A 20,570-nucleotide genomic window follows, 5' to 3' on the forward strand; every position below is an offset into this window, starting at 1 on the left:
TTCTACCTGTGGTTTAGGGACCTAATTACAAATCCATTCTCTTTCATCTATTCTGAACTTCATGCTTACCACTTCTAATCTTCTCTGGGCTGAGAATTAGAGGTTTACTAAAAATTTTACAAAACTCAGGTCAGTAGTTTCAGTGAAAGTCTGAGGGTTCCTCCCATGCATTAAAATATATCCATGCAATTTGTAATATCAATTTTGACTGCCGCTAAGTTCTCAGATAAGATTGCTGGAAACTGAGTTCGGGATGAGCAAGATACACTGTGGTATTTTTGCTAGAGGGTACTTTAGGGAAGAATGGAATGCATTGAGTACTTTCCACATTCCACTCACCTTGAATGCTCTTCCCTGGTATGGTTTATTTCTCACTTAATTTACGTCTGTGTGCATGCAGAGCTTAATTTGTGAGTCCTTCCTCAGACACCCTCTATAAAATAACTCTCCACTCCTGCCCTTTCCTAGACCCCATATCCTGCTTTTCTTTAAATCAAAACTTTAATCAGCTCTTAGCAAGTCTGGTATTTACTTGTCCATTGGCCATCTCTTTCCACCAGAAAGGCAGTTCTATGGAGTTGTTGGCTGCTCTGTTTTGCACAGGTGTTCAATAAATATTTGTTGAATGAAAAAGTCAAGTACAGTTACTGTAAATATTTTGTCAACGTAATCCTCCCCATACTACAAGTCATGTATTTCAAGTATTTTTACAGACAGGAAAACTGTTGGTTGGTTTCTCAATACTTGGAGAGCATAATAGGGTGGTTAGGAGCAAGGACCCTTGAACCAGACTGCATGGGTTAGAGCCCAGCTCAGACATTACCCGTCCCTAATCACTGGGCAAGTCACTGAACCATTCTGCACCTGAACTCTGCATATGTAAATAGCAATAATAACAGTACTCTCTTACTGTTATTATTAGAGTTAGAGTTAACTTAGAGTTATTGTGGAGAGCTTAAACATAAAGAACTTAAACAGTTCATGGCTCCTAGTACATGCTAAACAAGAGTTAAATAAACAAAATCTTGGCTGAGAAACACCTTAATAAGAATTACTAACTTTCTCACTTTGATTTCTTACTCATAAGACAACCTCCTGATAGTAATCCGGCTTTCTGATTCATTTGTCTAAGAAGGAAGTGGAGATGTGGTTACCTGGCCTGTGCGAGAGTTAAGTATTTCTCATCAGAAATTAATCAATCTTTGAATCTTGTTTAACATGCTAACAAAATCAGGGTTTTGAACCAACAAGACTAAGGCCCAAACCCGGATGGTGTCACAGACACACCTTGTGTTGTTGCTTAGCAACCTCCTAGCTACCTTCTCCAAACAATGCCACAACTTGTATTCAACTATCCACAACACAGCTAGGAGAGGGAAGTATCATTGCCTAAGAAACCTCTTCTCTAAACAGTAGAAAACAGTTCAAAGAATGTCCATGCAAAGTGGGTGTTTTGCCCATCAAGTGCCCTGACTCCCATACACTGCATATACCATTTCAAAAGAGGGTAGCAACTGCTGATGGTAACAAACAACCTGTTTGTCCAGGTTTCCCTTGAAGCAGGAGATGGAATTTTTCCCCTCACAAAGGACTTTCAGCCCTCACCTGATGGGTAGAGCCAAGTGCCAAAGTCACAAGATCGCACAGTCATGTGGCGGCTTCCCCACGGCCACTCCTACAAGTTACCTTGCCCTGATGATCGTGTTTCATTTCCCAGCCCCTTGGCAGCTCCAGTTGTTTGTTTGCAAACATGTTGAGGAATCCCACGAGGTCCCGGTTGTGCTGGTAGCGTTCAAAGTGGTGGGTGTCCCGCCGGACTTTGGTGATCATGTGCTTCAAACATGTGTTGTTTGTAAACATGCGGTAGGCACTCTGGAGAGAAGGATGGGAAAGCCATGTTAATCTGCTTTGTGACGTGCAAAAGCAACACATAAACTCCCATGGACATATTCAATCTTCGGATGGTATATCAGATTCAGTGTAACTCTAGACCACATTAGGAGACAAAGCAAAATAATTTTGATTAAATTAAAATAGACTACAGAAAGTCAGGGAGTCTTCACGAATGAATCTAGTTTTCTAAGGAATAAGAACACTGTGGAGTTTCATTCTACAGGAGATGTAAGACCTTAAAGATGGTTTTAGGCAAAGCCCACACAGTCAAAATTACACCATTCAGGAAACAAATATACCACCTCACAGAGAGCCCCAATATAGCCAGGATTTCCTCCAGCACAAGGTCTCTGGCTCTTTGGGTCTATGCCAATGAAACAGTTGGCATATAGTCAGGAGCCAAGTTGTATAGAAAAATGGCCATAAATCTGAATATTAGAAGTGTATCCAATAGGCTGAGTAGTTCTCACTGAGAGTCATATTCAACTGAGACCACAGTAGATTAGAGTTTTTCATCTTACTTGTGCTTAAAAGCATAATCTCAGTAAATAGAATAGCAAGCAGAATTACCTAGACTGTATATCTTAGTATTTTTTAATCTTTTTTTCTTCTCTATTTTTCCTGTACACACACACACACACACATACTCATATACACACATTACCTATATATGGCTAAATTTACATGATTGAAATACACATTTAATAAAACCCCATTATACCAGCACACATAAAAAAGTGATTGTTCTATAAAATGTCATCAGTGTCATCTTCTGATACTTAAAGAAAAGTCCAGGAAAAAAAAAAAAAAAGACCATAAGCCATGGGCTGTCCTCATGAGTTAGTCAACAGATATTCAACACAGTACCATGTGCCAAGCAGTGGAAAAGGAGTAACTGTATAGGCTATTTCCCTGAAGGAATGTGACATTCATGAACCTGACCCACCGTGAGGATCTCTCCCGGAATGCTATTCTCCTCAGGTAGATTCAAAGGGCTTTGGGTTCCTCCAACCTCAGTATCCCAGGGATATCAGACTGAGTGTGGAGGCCTATAGGCTTTACGTTATGAGTTTTGTTATTTATTTTCTTTCAGACAGACCAAGGTAAACCCCAAAGAAATCAGAATCTCTGGAAATAACTTCACCTTAATAAACGCTTACTGTGCTGGTTATTGAGAATAAAAGTTGAATAAGTAAGGATAGTCAACAATGTTCCTGTCTTTCCAGAGACCCTCAGAGTGTATCACGTCTGGGTGGGACAATTCATTGCCAACAGGAGTGCCTTCAAGAGCTTTCTTTCCTTTGGCATGGTGAGCACAGCAGCTGGCCATGTCTGAAATGGTGGCTGCTCTCAGTTTGGGTCCCTGGGTTTCTGAAGGACTCCAGGGATCAGAGAACCCTGACAACTCAATTTGGAATGAGAAATAGACCTCTGTTAGCTTAAGCCATTGAGATGTGTTGGTCACCATGACTGATGTATAACTCACACTGCACAAAGTAACTTTTCTACAGTTATTCTGATTGATTCGCTATCATTAACCTTTTGCTTTGTATGGAAATTATTTTTCCCCTATGAAAATGGAAGGCAGGAAGGTCAGGCACATTAAACTCTACTCAAATGCTACTGTACTAGTTCCTTAGTACACCTGAGAAGAAAGTATTTGCGATCACATTTCCACCTGACAGTCTAAAGGAGAGGAGGTTTGACAGCTGTGAAAAATTACGAGGTTCAGAGTACAGAGCACTGCCAAAGCAGGCAGGCCCACACAGGGGCTCTGGGCAATTAGAGCATGAGAGAATAAGAAAGTGATACCATGAAAGCAGAGAAGGAGACTAATAAAAGAAGTCGGAGGCTGTCAGAGACTAACATTAGCTAACTAATAGTTTAGCCTGTGGCTGACCCTGCCTTGGAGTCTTAGGCACAATCAACAAGGCATCTGTTTTCTGTATTTGGCTGCATGTTGCTGATTTATTTTCACACAAGCCATTGCAAGCATAGAGGCCGGAGATAACACTAGCCTCTGTGACGGTGACAGTAATGAACTTTCAAGTCACGCTCCCTAATAAGTTTCTTTGGGAACAAAATATTGTGGGAGAATTCTGTCAGATAAATCATTTCTAAACAGATGTATCTCTTGTCACCCTCCCTTAACCCTCCCCCGCCCCGCATTAAAATAAGTAAATAGGCCACATCCTGATTCTTTATCTGGGGTACCAGAAAGGCTCCTCACTCTGCTAAAGAAAAGCAGCAGAACTGCATTAGGGCAAGAAGTAGTAGTAATTAGGTGAAGGAACCCATCCCAGCCTCGGGCAGGAAGCAATCCCCTGGGGTTGGACAGCTCTTTAAGCACAGGAGTCTTAAGGCTGGTCTCATAATTAATTACGTCCTTTCATCTTCCGCCTCTCCACTCAGTGAGATGTGTAATATAGTGCCAAGTTCAACTGATCTTTGCAAAAAGCATCTACCAAAGTAAATTTAAGTATAAGAAAGATTTCTCTCATCAGTATCTAGCAAACAACCTTTAGAATCATGGCTTTTTCAAGTCTGAATAATATGTACATGATTATTAGGGTCTACATAAAACACATAAGGCAAACAGGAACATCCCTCTAGACTCTGGCTACATGTTTGTAAAGAAATTACATACATACTTACTCACATATATATGTTTACTTAGGTATGTTTATATATGTGTATGTATAACGTATTTATACATGTCTATATTTATATACAGGCTTCCCTGGTGGCTCAGTTGGTAAAGAATACGCCTGCAGTCCGGGAGTCCCTGGGTTGGAAAGATCCCCTGGAGGAGGGCATGGCAACCCACTCCAGTATTCTTGCATAGAGAATCCCCATGGACAAAGGAGCGTGGGGTCACAAAGAGTCGAACATGACTGAGCGACCAAGCACACATACATATGCTTATATACATATCCATCTGTTCTATTTTTGATATATATTTTATGTCTATTCAATATTTATAGTATTGTTTTAAAATGTACATTATATATAGTATATACATATATATGACCAGAAGTGTACTTATTCAGAAAAGATATTTATACTCCAGTTCATACAGAACTATGGTGAGGTTTCTAATCACAGCTCATGGATAGAGACAAAGAAAGTCATTTAATCTCTGCCTCAATTTGCTCAGCTCTATGATGGGATAATAGTAACTGCCCTGATTTCTTCATAGGCATGTGGGATTCAAATCCGGTGGAACAAAGGGTGTAAAAGTGCATTGAAGAGGTAAAAATCACTATAAAACCATAGAGTTGAACTAAGTACAAGAATATATAAGGGATTATGCCAAACTGTGTTCTAACATTAGTAAAACTGTTTTCTACTTTTCAGTCTTTGAAGATCTTGGGCAAGCATTCCACCTTCTATTAAGGGAAGAAGGGTCTCATAACCTCTTATTAATTACATACTAAGTGAAGTGAAGTCGCTCAGTCGTGTCTGACTCTCTGTGATCCCATGGACTGTAGCCTACCAGGCTCCTCCACCCACGGGACTTTCCAGGCAAGAGTACTGGAGTGGGGTGCCATTTCCTTCTCCAGGGGATCTTTCCAACCCTGGGATCGAACCCAGGTTTCCCACATTGCAGGCAGACGCTTTACTGTCGAAGCCACCAGGGAAGCCCTGTTCTAAACCCCGAGGATACAGAGACGAGCAAAACCCAATCACTCAAAAGAATGGAGAGGGAAAATTACAGGGGAAGGTGGGAGAAAGGGGTTCGCCAGAGGCAGAAAGTAGAGCTTGGAAAACAGAGGTCACAGTAGCAGTGAAAATGCTGAAACACACTGATAAAACTAGCAGAGCTAAGAATCAGAGGGATCCAAAGGGCTTCCCTTGTAGCTCAGTAGGTAAAGAATCTGCCTGCAGTGCAGGAGACCCAGGTTTGATCCCTGGGTTGGGAAGATCCCCTGGAGAAGGAAATGGCAACCCACTCCAGTATCCTTGCCTGGAAAATCTCATGGACAGAGGAGCCTGGTGGGCTGCAGTCCATGGGGTCACAAAGAGATGGGCACGACTGAGCAACTAACACTAACTTACTAAAGAGCTGAGAAACACTAAACAGGTAGGATTAGGTAGAAAGAGCCTTCATGGAAGCTGACAGGAGAAACTTGTATGTGAAAAGAAAAGAGACATCTTTATTCTCCCTTCTGGGGTGTAGTGGGTCTAACTGGAAAGGGATCCTTTTTTGCGTTTGAGTCACTGTTTTGCTTTGGTCTTGCAGAACAAGATGCAGTAAAGGGATCTGATCTGCTACCTGAAACAAAAGTGGACTTATTTCATAGCAGGGTCATGATAAAACTTCTTGCACAGAGTGATCTCACCTTGGAAGATGCTGCATGTGGATTCACACGGGTTAAGGTGATTTGACAACTGTAAATAGTAAGCAGAGCCCCTTTAAATGATACCTAAAGGATGTAAAGTTTTCTTGCCTGTCAATGTGATTTAAAATGTCCATTTTGGTTATCCCTTCTCTATTCCAAAACTCCCTTTCCCAATCCTCTTGGTTGTTTCTTTCTTATCATTCTGTAAATAAATAAACACTGCACAGTTAGATGAATGATCAACTGAGTATTAACTGAATTTATTTGTGGAATTTCATTAAAATTACACTCCTTAGAGCTTAATGTGTTTTGTATGGTTAAGTGTTTGAAGAGTTAGAAGTGAAAAATATCGAGAAGAACCGAGAGGAAATTATTGCTATTTGGCAACAGAATAAGAAAATTATATGTCTTATCAATCAACCAACTTATCAATTAATTAATCACAATCAATGCAAGTAATAATCAAACCTCCTTTTTTGGGAGCAGGTTTTTTAAGTGTTACAGTGATCGTATGTCCAGGATTACTTGGCCCAGTCTTACTTTACTCTAAATCTGTTATTTCCAATAACACAGGTATTATTGCTAAATAAAATCTTTCATTTTCCAGAAATCCTTCATCAGGAATAGGTATTCTGAATTCATGCTTGGAAAACATCACTGCTGCCATAGTAAATGTATACAAAGACTCACAAGGAAGTAGATGTGAGCATCTGTATATATTATTCACTAAACAAAATTTATTATAAACAAAATCAAGTAATATTGTTTCCATAAGATATATGATATTATATGGAAATAGTCTTGTTTTATGCAGTTTATCTTCACAATATTTTTAATCATAGGGACTTTATATTTTTCTCATCTGGCTAAGAAGTAAAATGGAGGGAAACTTATTGATAAAACTAACTGTAATTATCAGTTCATCTATTTTTGCAATAGCACAAGTTTCTGACTTATAAGAATATATTTGAGTATTTTAGAACAATACTTTTTTTCATTAAGTAGAAAGGAGCTTATATGATAGAATTAAGGTATTTCTAGAACATATTAAAAGCTAAAGTAGTAATTATTTAGAGCTTTCCTGGTGGCTCACATGGTAAAGAATCTGCTTGCAACGCAAGAGACCTGGGTTCAATCTCTGGATTGGCAAGATTCCCTGGAGAAGGGAATGGATACCTCATCCAGTGTAAAATAATCATTTGGCATGTATGTTGGAAAAATTATTTAGTTGCATATAATAAAATGTATGTATGTTTGATAATTATTAGACAAACACAGTCATCCCAAATATCAACGACATGACACTAAGAATTAAATCTTGAGTTACCAGGGGAAATGGTTTAAGACAATTTTGGAAGCAATCTGATCACAACCAGCAGAGGGCAGTAGAATATATCTTAAAGCAACTACAATGCAAAAATAGTAAAAACAAACACACATACACAGACACACACAAACAAAAAACAGTATTTTGTTCCTCAAGTTTTCCTTTAGAACTATGGCAACTATGTATCTACTTAATTTTTGTTCTTTTCAATAAGAATGATTAGGTATCCACCAATGAACTATTAGAGCTAGTAAATGAATTCAGCAGTCATAAGATACAAGATTAAAATACAGAAATCTGTTGCTTTTCTATTATTCACTAATAATGAGTTAACAGAGAAAGCAAAGACAAAAAAAAAAAAACAATTCTGTTTAAAATTGCCTCAAAAAGAATAAAATACCTAGAATATACTTAACCAAGGATGTGAAAGACTTATGTCCTTAAAACTATAAAACATTGATAAAGGAAACTGAAATGTTTAGAAAAGGAAAGATCCTCTGTATCCTTGGGTTGGAAGAACTAATACTGTTAAAATGTCCATACTACTCAAGGCAATCTACAGTTTTAATGCGATCCCTATGAAATACCCATGGCATTTTACATAGAACTAGAAAAAAAAAATCCTAAAATTTGTACAGAAGCACAAGAGACCATGAATTGCCAAATCAATCTTGAGAAAAAAGAACAAAGCTAGAGTGACCATGATCCCTGACTTCAGAGCATACATAAAGCTACAGTAATCGAAACTGTGTCGTTCAGTTCAGTTCAGTTGCTCAGTCGTGTCCGACTCTCTGCGACCCCATGAATTGCAGCACACCAGGCCTCTCTGTCCATCACCAACTCCCGGAGTTCACTCAGACTCACGTCTATCGAGTCAGTGATGCCATCCAGCCATCTCATCCTCTGTTGTCCCCTTCTCCTCCTGCCCCCAATCCCTCCCAGCATCAGGGTCTTTTCCAAAAGCAGTATGGTACTGGGCACAAAAACAGACACATAGATAAATGGAACAGAACAGGAAGCCAAAAGTAAACCCACACACTTCAAGTCAATTAATCTATGACAAAGGAGGCAAGAGTATACAGTGGAGAAAAAACAATATCTTCAATAAGTGGTACTGAGAAACCCGGACACCTACATGTTAATGAATGAGATTAGAAAATTTCCTCATACCACATACAAAACTAAACTCAAAATGGATTAAAAACTTAGATGCAAGACATCAAATCATAAAACTCCTAGAAGAGAACAAATGCAGAACACTCTTTGACCTAAATCATAGAAATATATATTTTTTGGATGTCTCCTAAAGCAAAAGAAACAAAAGCAAAAATAAACAAATGGGACCTAACTGAGCTTAAAAGCTTTTGCATAGCAAAAGAAACCTACTAAGTGGGAGAAAATATTTACAAATAATATGACTGACAATGGGTTAATATCCTTGATTAGAATATAAATTATATAATCAGATCATACAACTCAGTATCAAAAGTACAAACAACCCAATTAAAAACCATGCAGATGACCTAAATAGAATTTTTACTTACAATTTTTACAATACTTACAGATAGCTAACAGTGTTCAACATCACTAATCATAAGAGAAATGTAAATCAAAAGTACAATGAGATATTACCTCCTACCGGTCTGAATGGCTATTATCTAAATATCTACAAATAAAAAATGTTGGTGAGGACGTAGAAAGAAGGGAACTGTTGCCCACTGTTGGTGGGAATGTAAATTGGCACAGCCACTGTGGAAAAGAGTATGAAGGTTTCGCAAAAAACTAAAAATAGAACTACCATATGATCCAGCGATTCTACTCCTGGGTATACATCTGGGGAAAAACACTGATTTGAAAAGATACATGCACCCCAATCTTTACAACAGTATTATTTACAATACCAAGATACGGAAGAAACCAGTTTCCATCAACAGATGAACAGTTAAAGAAGACACAATTACCCAGCCATAATAAATAATGAAATTCTGCCATTTTCAACAATGTGGATGGACCTAGAGAGTATTAGGTTTAGTGAAATAAGACAAGGACAAACACGGTATGTTATCACATAATACGTGAAATCAAGAAAATACAAAAAATGAATATATATAACAAAACAGAAATCACACAACAAAAAAGATGGTAGCTTGAAATTGGCCACAGTGGGAATATTAACACTACAGAAATCAGTAAGTGCAAACCAAGTCTTAATACTGTTTTATGGGCTGTCTAGACTAGCAATGAGTAAACTAGAGACTTATAGACTGGCTGGCTGTGTTTGCAAACAAAGTTTCATTGGAATATAATCGCATCCATTCATGTACATGCTGTCCTTGGCCCAAAAGCTGAAGATATTTATGCTCTGGCCCTTTCCAGAAAAAGTTTGCTGGCTGCCAGTTTCTAAACATAAGTTTTAGATTTAAGAAATTGATGAAGAAAATAAAATGCTAATAATATGGAATAAAGTTCAAGTTGTGCTGTTAACACTGCAAATAGCACACATACACACAAACAAAATGAACAAAAATAAATCCAATATTCAAAAACTATTATCTGGCTCAACAAAGAAGGTGCTGACCTCATTGACAAAAGTATGTGAAAAGTATCAGCTCTTTCTCCAAGATACATTCTCACCATCTCTACTACTACTGCACTAGTCCAGGTCCTTTCCATGTCTCACCACAGGGCCTTTTCACTTATTCCCAGATGACAAGTTTGCCTTTTAAAACCTATTTTCAACATAGCAGGTAGAAGAAACTTTAAAAAAAAAAAATCAAAACTATATCCCCACATGAACTCCTTTAGGAATAAAACCCACTTAGAATGAAACCCAAACTCCTTGCCAGATTACACAAGCCCTACATATTGAAGCCCTGTTCACCCCTCTGATTATACCATATACTACATCAAACTCATTCCTATCCTCAAGCCTTTGCTCTTGCTTGGCAAGGAAAGTTCTTCTCTAAGACCTTTACCTTCCTAGCTTCTTGAAATTTTATAATATCTTGGAGAAGTCTTTCCACCCACCTGATCTAAACCAGCATCTCCAATAGCCTGGCCCCCTACTCACCCTAGCCCAGTCATCTATACTGTTTCAGTTGCCTCATGGCACATTTCACTGCCTGAATTATCTTTTTGTTCACTAGTTCATATTTATTCTACTCTTGTCTTGTTTACCACTCTGCCTGAGAGTCTGGAATGTACTGGGCAAATTACGGGGATTTAATAAATATTGGTTGAACAAAGGAATAAGTAAATGAACAAGCAAAGGAAAACTTGTGTTATTTGATTCCAAGTTCAAAGCTCTTCCCACCACAGCATGACTTATTGTTTTACAGTGACAACTCTAAATGTTATTCATTCTTCTTTATATGAAAGCCTTCAATCTCCTAGAATTGTTCCATACATGAGTTTAGATTCCTGTAACCTAGCTTCTGAAAAAAATATATATCATCCTGCCAGCAAAGGTCCATATAGTCAAGGCTATGGTCTTCCCAGTGGTCAGTTGTAAGAGCTGGACCATAAAGAAGGCAGAGTGCCAAAGAATTGATGCCTTTGAACTCTGGTGCTGGAGAAGACTGGAAATTCCCTTGGACAATGAGGTGATCAAACCAGACAATTTTAAAGGAAATCAACCCTAAATACTCATTGGAAGGACTGATGCTAAAGATGAAGCTCTGGTATTTTGGTCACCTGATGCAAACAACTGACTCATTGGAAAAGTCCCTGATGCTGGGAAAGACTGAGGGCAGAAGGAGAAGAGGGTGTCAGAGGATGAGATGGCTAGATGGCATCACCAATGCAATAGACATGAACTTGGGCAAACTCCAGGAGATGGTTAGGGACAAGGTGGCCTTGCATGCTGCAGTCCATGGGGTTGCAAAAAATCAGACATGACTAGGCGACTTAACAACAACAACCTGGCTTCTGCCCACCTTTCAAATCTGACTTTTGCTAGTGTCCTATGCTCTCCACATACCAGCAATACCAAACTGCTGCACTAATAATTCAGTTTCAGTAGTTCTACAAATTACTAAGACAGCCTGCAACTTTATGAATCTCTTATTTTGTAAATGATACTCTTTCTACCTAGAGAGCTCTGGCCTGTCTTATTTCTAGGGCAAATTCCTACTCAATCTTTAAAACTATCAGTCTTTTAAACCTTCCACTATTGCCTTTCTACATCCTCCAAATCCAAGAATGTCACTCTGATCTCAGAATAGAATCTAAATCCCCTGCCATGCCCCAAAGGCAGATCTATGATCCAGATCTTGCTGACTTTCCAATGTCCAGTGTAATACCACACCACTCATTCTTTCTATCACCACACAGCAGCCCCTCTGCCCCCTTCTGAGCCCTAGGGTCCATGCATGTGCTATTTCAATTGCTGCAAACACCACTACTCTCCTCTCGGCAGAAAAAAATATACCATGATCTCCCATACACATTTTATATATTTTAAAATATTCCTCTATTTATTGATTTATTTTTTCAGATTACAGCAATGTAACATTTTATATTCCTTTGTTCTTTTGGGGAGCCCGGAATCATGATCTCAAAGCCCAAGCTAACGAATGCCTGCTGTCAGTGCTGAGATATTTGGTTATATTTGTGCAGGAAAAATAAAGTGGTCATTAAGAGTATAGAGAGTCAGCATCTCTCGGATTTTTAACCCTAACAATCTCTTGAGCAAGTTATTTCACCCCTTATGTACCTTGGTTTCTTCATCAGGAAAAGACAGAAGTTTTATCGAACTCATAGGTCTCTATGTTTGGGCTAAATGGTTCAAGACATAGGTAGTACTTAATGCTGAGCTGGAACACATGGCACTTGGTAAACATCAGCTATTTCCATTCTTACTGTCAATACACAAATGAGGATAATTTCCTTTGGCCTATTGCTTTTTTGCTCACATCCTCTCAGACTGGCTACTCACAGGGTTAGAATGCAGCACGGTGAAGAACTCTGGGCTGATGAGGAACTTCACGGGCGGAGACTGTAACAGCAACGTGAGCCTGGATCTGGAGGTAGAGTGGGGCAGGACGCTCTCCCGTCGAAAATCTAGACAGGGCAGACCACAAAGGCGTTCAGGGAAAGCTTTGCACCTGGTGGAAACATACTTATTCACTTGCATCTCTATTTTAAAAGAGCACCTATATCATCTACTATTATTTTAATCCTCAAATATATTTTTTTGTATCTGTAAATTCATGTATAAAACTCAACTGCTCTTCATCACACTAAAATGGAACTCAGTAATGTTCATAGTCATTATTAACATTTTAACGCATCCTGAGATGCAGGTTGCATCTCAGGTGATCAGATTTCAGGTGATCAGATTCTTTTCTTTATTCACTACTGCACAGACCCAGAGATTTAAAGTAATTTATATTCTATTTGGTTTTGTGATTCTTAGTACTAAATAAAAAGTCAAAAATTAAAAGAGGTGTCTAGTGAATTTGACTTTTTGAGTTGGATTGCTAGATCTTAATGAAGATCAGAAATCCTTTTAAAGAAAGCCTCATTTCTTGGAAACCCTTACTTATTTGTTTTCTACTTTTGTGAGATTACAAAACAAACCAACCTGCAGGCTCTTACCTGCACTGGCTTGGTGAAACTCGGCTTCCTCCCCGGCCCCATCAATAGCATTGCTATTTTCCTCAGGCCTCTCGTTGGTCATGGTTCTGCGGATACTCTGGTATCTAAAATCAGGAGCCTAGAGTTAAATCACAGCAGCCTCGAACACATGGGGCTCACTGCTGCCCCAGAACTCAGACGTTTCCCCCAGCTTCCCAGCCTGGGCCATTTCCTCTCCCAAACTCATCCCTCTACCTTCTGGGCCATCTGTTAAGAAAATCATTGAACTTAATGTCTTCTGTTTAAAGTTTGTGGAACATTTTCCTAACAAATTAATAAAACTTTTTTATTTTAAATTGTGGCCTTTAATCAAAGAAAACGAAATTCCCATATTGTTAAGAACAACTTTTGTTCCATAGCAATTCATTTTTGTAAAAGAAGGATAGGTTTTAAAAGCTTAGGCAAATAATAAAGATGCATCACAAATGAAGATTCTAGATATTTAAAAAGCTATTTGTCTTCAAATGACAAATATATATGGTCCATTGTACTAAAAATCAATGCCTTGGTTGATTACTTGTTTCCTCTCTATAGTTTCCAAGCAAGCTGTGGATGTGTGCGCTTAATACTTTTCAACCAAGAGACAGACAGTCAATGAAGTCTATGAATCAAGAGAGGCCATAGCTCCGCCTTAATGACAGGACACCCAAAGATCAAAGAGGCAACCGCGTTTTCCATTTCGCACATGTAAAAATTAGCCCAACCACAAAACTGCCCATCCTCACCGCCTGTTCAGCTGCTCCATTTGCTGTATGGAGTTGGACCTCTGCAGCACCTGCGGGGCAGGGGGAGCTGTGGGCCGCTGCCACGTCGTGGTTCTGTTTACGTGATCCACATAGAAGATCCTGCCGTGGCTGTCAATGCGCGCCTCCCAGTCTAAACAGCAGTAATGCACGGAGAGGGATTAGGAGGAGCAACTGAAGCCACTGATGTGGCTCATTAAGCAGCACGTGTTTCTCTCTCTGACATGCTATAATTTGGGGCCAACAACATATACCTGGCTGCATAATCCAGCAACCACCCCCCACCCCTAGTCTACACCAGAATGTGTTTCACCAGTCAGTAAACAGCTCCTGAGTGCATAACCAAGCCCTTAAAAAACTCCTGATCATGGGGGATCCCCCTTGATCTGCCTCCAACGCTCATCCTTTACATGCAAGTACCAGCATTTAAAAAATATTAGTTGGTATCATAATATTTTAGATATTCACATCAAAATTGGTATTGATGTTTATTTTCACAAAAAAAAAAAAAGATTTTTCTGTTTTTTTCCCCAACTTGGAAGAAAGATTCATAGCTGGAAATTTCCACATGCACATTTATACACAATTTTAGTAGATGTAGTAGTCTTCAGAAGAAATTGCTATCCTAGTCATCAAACAGTATCATTATCTATGAATTGCCATTTGCACTTTCCCAAAGAGGAATATATTTCCAGAGCAAGGTTAATGACTTGTTTCCAACCTCAAATAAAAACCATGTTTTAAAAGATTATTGAATTTTATGTTTAAGCAATCTCATTAAATGTATTAGTCTTTGCTAATAAACATATAAGAGCACATTCAATAAACACAGCAACCAGACTAGTCTTCAAGGCCAGACATCCCACCTCTGTGAATTCTCTAAGAGGCCATTTTCCTATTAAAATAAGCAGATCATGAGGTGATCTTTACAAAAGGCAATAATTTTTAAGTTGACTGCAGTTGGGAAGGGTAATTTATATAGGAATATATTAAAACAGCAGAGATCTATTCTTTAACCAGGAAAGTTCTTTATATAATGCTATTTCTCTGGCAAATATGTTTTGAAATTAATGAGCACCTTTCTCTTGAACAGCTCTGTTAATATCAAAACTCTCCATGTGATCACATAGTTTATCAACAGAAAACATAGGTCTAAAACTAGAGACCAAGGGGAAAGTATGCTTGCTCCTGACCAGCTACAGCATTTACTCTGTAGGTGAGTGGAACACGTATTCCAACAAAGTCTTTAGGACCGCAGAGCCCGGCATGGTGGACCAGCCAGCACCAGAAGACCACTGAGGACGGCCTCAGCTGGAATTGGAAAGATTTCCTTTTGTTGCTCTCAGCCTGTCATAACTTATGACATATGGCAAGGGAAAGAAAACTTGGGCTGAGGAAAAGCAGAACACAAGACAACAGACAACTCCATGTCGCTCATGCTCCAAGGTGACACGGACTCATGATGAAGCAGGCTGCCAAACCTGCATTATCTGGGGACAGCTACAATCTCATCAGTAGGACAGCTGCAAAAGACCGCATGCTCAGCCTGCCATAGGCGGTCAAACGGTAAGGACATAAAAGCACGTTCAGGAACCATTTTTCAAACCCTTTGATCCATTCCATTGTTTTGCTCTGCTCTTCACATAGTTTCCCAGCTCCAAGATTCTGAGAACAAGTATTCCCACTGCATTCCTCTCTCATCAGAGCCAGGATGATTCAAGCACATGCTGTACGTCAAATCAAACGCATATGGAAACAAATGTCCATTCCTTCCCCCAGGAATGTTTACATTAGCTTCCAATTTTTAAAAAATGTAGAATAGGTCAATTAGGAATAAAAACAGAATAGAAACCAACGAAAGGAAGCAGACAGAGAGAGAGAAATATGCTGCCAAGCTCCCAAGATGAGGTTGTAACTAAAATTTGGCTCCAAGTTTTCTGGCATTTGAGTTAGAAAAGAAAACACACTGTTGCATACTTTCCATTTTCTGACAAAAGAAAATAAAAAATTAACTTCAAAGGTGGAACTTTTCCCTTGAATAAACTACATAAGAATTTACCCCATGAAACATGACCTGTATGAGGCCCATATGGGTAGCAAAATGGAGGGGAATGGCTTTGAGGGAAAGGGGTAATCTCCAAAGATATTCACCACTGTACCTTGCACACAGCATATAACAAATGAACAAATAATTTAAATAAAGTATAGCTATAAAAAAGAATGAATCTTGTATTCACTTTCCACAAAGGCCAGGAATAACTTTACTTTGTATTTCAGTAAAGATATTTCTATACAATGGGAAGAAAGACTCCGTGAGAGAGGGTGAGGGTGGGATGATTTGGGAGAATGGCATTGAAACATGTATATTATAATATGTGAAACAGATCACTAGTCCAGGTTTGATGTATGAGATGGGGTGCTCAGGGCTGGTGCACTGGGATGACCCAGAGGGATGGGATGGGGAGGGAGGTGCGAGGGGGGTTAGGATGGGGAATACATGTACACCCGAGGCGGATTCATGTCAATGTAGGGCAAAACCACTACAATATTGTAATGTAATTAGCCTCCAATTAAAATAAATAAATTTATTAAAAAAAAGAAAACAATTTCCAAAAATTTGCTTTCTTAGAATATGGGATGCTGGATGTACATTATGACTCTCCCTATCAAATATCATATCTTTGCATTGAAGTTCTTACCTAAATCCCCATAAAGAGAAATGCTATTTACTGGTCTTAAGTGGACTCTTGGCATTGAATTGGGAAAGACTGTTATGCTATTGCCATATATGTGAAGTACACATCCACGCTTACCCAAGTAGTTTGATACCCTTCCATCTAGGCAAAGACAGCAGAGGTACCTATAGGAAGGTCAGTCCTCTATCATTATATATCAAGATTACTTTTCAGGAGGCAGAGGTATGGTTGCTTTAATATACGTTTTCACATGAGGCCTGGTTTGTTCTTGGTTAAGAAAGTAAATGAGAACACGTTGTCAGACATAAGTTTCATTCACAGCTAATACTCAAATCAGACAAGCAGGGTTAGAAGACTGGGGTCTTAGCATTTACTTCCCTGTCTTGCCACACTATAAACTGGGGTATATAATCAGTATGCTGTGTGTGTTTGTGTGTGCACACGCATGTGTTGAACTAGATTAGTAAATAGAAAGCCTGTATCTAGCCATGGCTTTGTCACACGTTTGCTATGTGACGTTCAACAAATTACCACACCTCTATGGACCACAGTTTCTTTACCTGAAAAACTAGAGGACAGAAGTAAGCATTGTTAAGGTTCCTTTCATATCTAAAATAACATAAGTTGGCAAATGACATGCATTTTACTACATTAGGTTCAGTAAGGACCTAGCACCATCTTATGTCTAGGCCAGAATTTCCAATACAGACTCTAAATCCATTCATACTTTTTGTCCAGAGGTTCTGGGGTCCTGAAAACCACCCGCTAACTGCACTTCGGTCACTGCAGCTCCAATATTATCTTTAGTGCATTTTGGTCTTCCACATAAGACTTCATTTCCATAAAGAGCTTCATGGCAATAAAAAGGTTTGAAAACTATTATGTAGAGAAATGCTTCTCAAGGTATGAGGCTCTGAAAGTATGTGTCAGAATCACTGCGAGGATCAATGTAAATGCAGATTCCCAGGAGATATCCCAGCTGTTCAGAATCAGACTATCTGAAGCCAGCATTCAGTTATCTACATGTTTAATAACCTTCCCAGGTGGTTCCTAAGGACACTAAAATTTAAGGAACACCCACACAAATTAATAAAAACTTTAAAATGTAGCTAATTCATTGTACAAACCCATGGAGCTGATGCTGGACTTCTCAGAGGTCATGAAGTACAGGCTCACAAGAAACAAAATTTCAGTCTAAATACTCCAAACTGAGATCCAGGAGCAATGGGACACTTAGATACCCTGAAATTCAAATATATTAATAATATTCCCCTTTAAATAGCTGGACAATAAGGGGAAGTTGCAGAATTAGAAAGCATCAAAATCTGCACCAAGCTGCTGTCACAGCGTCTATCCCAGAGGCAGGAAGGTAGAGCAGGTGAGGCCTTAGATAGTTTCAACTTTTGGAATCAGCCCATATGGGCATGGAGCAGGGGTCAATCGTAAGGCCGCGCTTCATCTCCTCATTCTTCTTCCTCGCTCCTTTCACACTAGACCTTGGTCTCCACTGGACCACCCAGGTGATCAGATGAAGACATGAACACATCTCAGTGCATGCTGAGGCTGGGAAGAATCAATGTCTAGACAGGATGAGTCACATCTCAGGGAAGCCAGTACCGAACTGTCTCCATGAATCAAAGTGGTGAGAGGACTGTGAGCAGGGCCTGACTTCATGATAACTGGACTTAGAAGAATGAAACACCTGAGTGTTGTGAAGAAAACTTATAAGCTCACTACACAAATGACAATAATCCTGGGATCCTCAACAAAATGGTGAGATGACGAAGTTATAATGAACTAACGGTACTTTTAAGGAAATAATTAGGCTTTGTAATAGATGCTACAAATTTTTCCTTATTGAAACAATCAAGGAATTATGATACCATTTGTATAAAGTACAAAAGTAAGTTAAACTTGTCCATGCTTTTGGGAGTCAAGACAGCAGGTGCCCCTGCCCTTTGGCAGTGTGAGTTAGAGACTGCAAGGGGGCACAAAGAACAAGTGGTGTGGTGCTGGTTGCCCAAGTGGGCTCAGTTTGTGGGAATTTAGCAGGCGGAATAGGCTCTTTTCTGCATGCATGTTATGTTCGAATAAAAAGTTAAAAAAAATTAAAAATCTCAAATCTCTTAATATTCAGTTTTTAAGGAAGAAGCTTTTCAGATTAAAAGCATGAATCTTTTTTCTCAAAAATAACTTTAAGGTTCTAGAGACTAAGAGCCCCTAGCTTTAAACAGAGTAGAGATTCTATAAGATGAATTGTACTTTTCAGATTCACTGCCTTCTTTTAAACCTTTATTTCAAAGGATGTTCTAATAACAAAAGTGAACAACCACATAAAAAAATGGTAACCATTCCCCTGTGTCTTTCCAGGGCTACCCATTTGAATCCACCATATAAGTAATACACTAATCTAGATTCTGTAAGAGTCCTCTGCTCATCAGTGAATTATTCATCCTGAATCTATTCCTATTGCTACCCTTTTTGGCAAAAAATATTTTTCAACAGCTTCCTATTGTCTCCAGTGCAGCCATGGGTTAAGCCACAATTATACTGGAGGCAATAAGAGAAAAATAAAATAGCTTTTCAGAAGGGGCTGAGCTGACCATTCTTTTTCTCTCACTCATCTTAACGCTAAAAAGACCAAGATTTGTCATGCTGATAACATCTGAGTGGGCTTCAGCCCTGAATGGCCTCCAGCTGCCAGCCTATCAATCATCTCAGAATAAGATACAACAGATTCTTAAGGCACTCAGTACATATTCAACTCAACCAGCTTCCCTGCAAGGCTCTCAAGAGTGCCATGCGGCTTATTGGAATGTCTCTCAACCAGTAGTTGGGGTTATATAGCCTGTAAGGTCACAGCACAGGGTCCGTGGCCTAAAGCAAAAATAAGAGTTTGAGAACCAATCAGTAGATCATTATTACAGGTGAGGCAGTCTTTGTACTAAGTCCAAGATCTGCTCCCTGATTCTGAGATAGGAGGAATAAGGCTGGAAGAAGCAAACAAAGCAGGAAACCTGCTTTACATAAAATGAGATCAAACAGATGTTTGAAAACTAAGTTATAACCCTGACATATAGATGACCACACAGTCAGCTGTAAGAGTGAAGAAGCATAGCAAGGACATCTCTGTATCCCCTTAATTGAGTTTGCAAATCTTCAGAGAGAAGCAAGCTCTATTGGATGGTTTCCTCACTGTATTTTAGTACACACATATTTTTAAGGCAAATATAAGCTAAAATAGCAACAATAATAATAAGGAAGAAGGAAAAAGAGCCAAGAATGAGGGGATCATGCTTCAGTACCCTGTCCTGCAGGTGTGGGGATAATGATATACACAGAGGAAAAAACGCTTCTGAGTCAAACACAAATGCTTAACAGACCAAACCCATCTGCACCAAAAGATAGTTGCTAATACTCTCACTGTCACTGCTTTTCTTCTATGTGAACCCAGGGAAAGGCTCTGCTAAGTAACTTCATCCTGGAAAGAAAAGAAAGCTAAGCATCTTTTCAGTCTTCCTAGGTCTGCCCTCAAAACACAATATAATAAAGTTTCAGAGCAGTGCCCAAACTCTTTAACTTCAGGTGTTGCCTGTGCCTAATACCAAAATATGTCACCACTTTGCCACTAACCAAGCTTTCAGAATTTACGTTCATCTACCTACACAATAGTCCCTATCATTATAATCTTAAATCATAGAGGAGGAAAAAATGTTTGAGACTCTGTCTCAACTTTTGTGTGTGTTAGCTGCTCAGTCATGTTTGACTCTTGCAACTCATGGACAGGGGTTCACCAGGCTCCTCTGTCCATAGAATTCTCCAGGCAAGAATATTGGAATGGGTTGCTATTCCCTTCTCCAGGGGATCTTCCCAACCCAGGGATCGAACCCAGGTCTCCTGCATTGCAGGCAGATTTTTTTACACTTTGAGC

General features: G+C 39.2%; 1 protein-coding gene across 7 annotated transcripts in view; it reads right to left on the reverse strand.

The window, feature by feature from the left end:
- The window catches only part of HECW2 (HECT, C2 and WW domain containing E3 ubiquitin protein ligase 2), a 446,556-nt gene that overhangs the window by 96,700 nt on the left and 329,286 nt on the right, over positions 1-20,570 (reverse strand). For all 7 annotated transcript variants that reach the window (XM_060411238.1, XM_060411235.1, XM_027965053.3 and 4 more), the window contains 4 exons: positions 13,926-14,076; positions 13,162-13,265; positions 12,500-12,624; positions 1,687-1,872 (listed from right to left, as the gene is read on the reverse strand). In XM_060411238.1, the coding sequence (XP_060267221.1) occupies positions 1,687-1,872; positions 12,500-12,624; positions 13,162-13,265; positions 13,926-14,076 (566 nt within the window). The remainder of the gene's footprint in view (positions 1-1,686; positions 1,873-12,499; positions 12,625-13,161; positions 13,266-13,925; positions 14,077-20,570) is intronic.

Source organism: Ovis aries, chromosome 2 (assembly GCF_016772045.2).
Source record: "Ovis aries strain OAR_USU_Benz2616 breed Rambouillet chromosome 2, ARS-UI_Ramb_v3.0, whole genome shotgun sequence".
NCBI classification, from domain to species: Eukaryota; Metazoa; Chordata; class Mammalia; order Artiodactyla; family Bovidae; genus Ovis; species Ovis aries.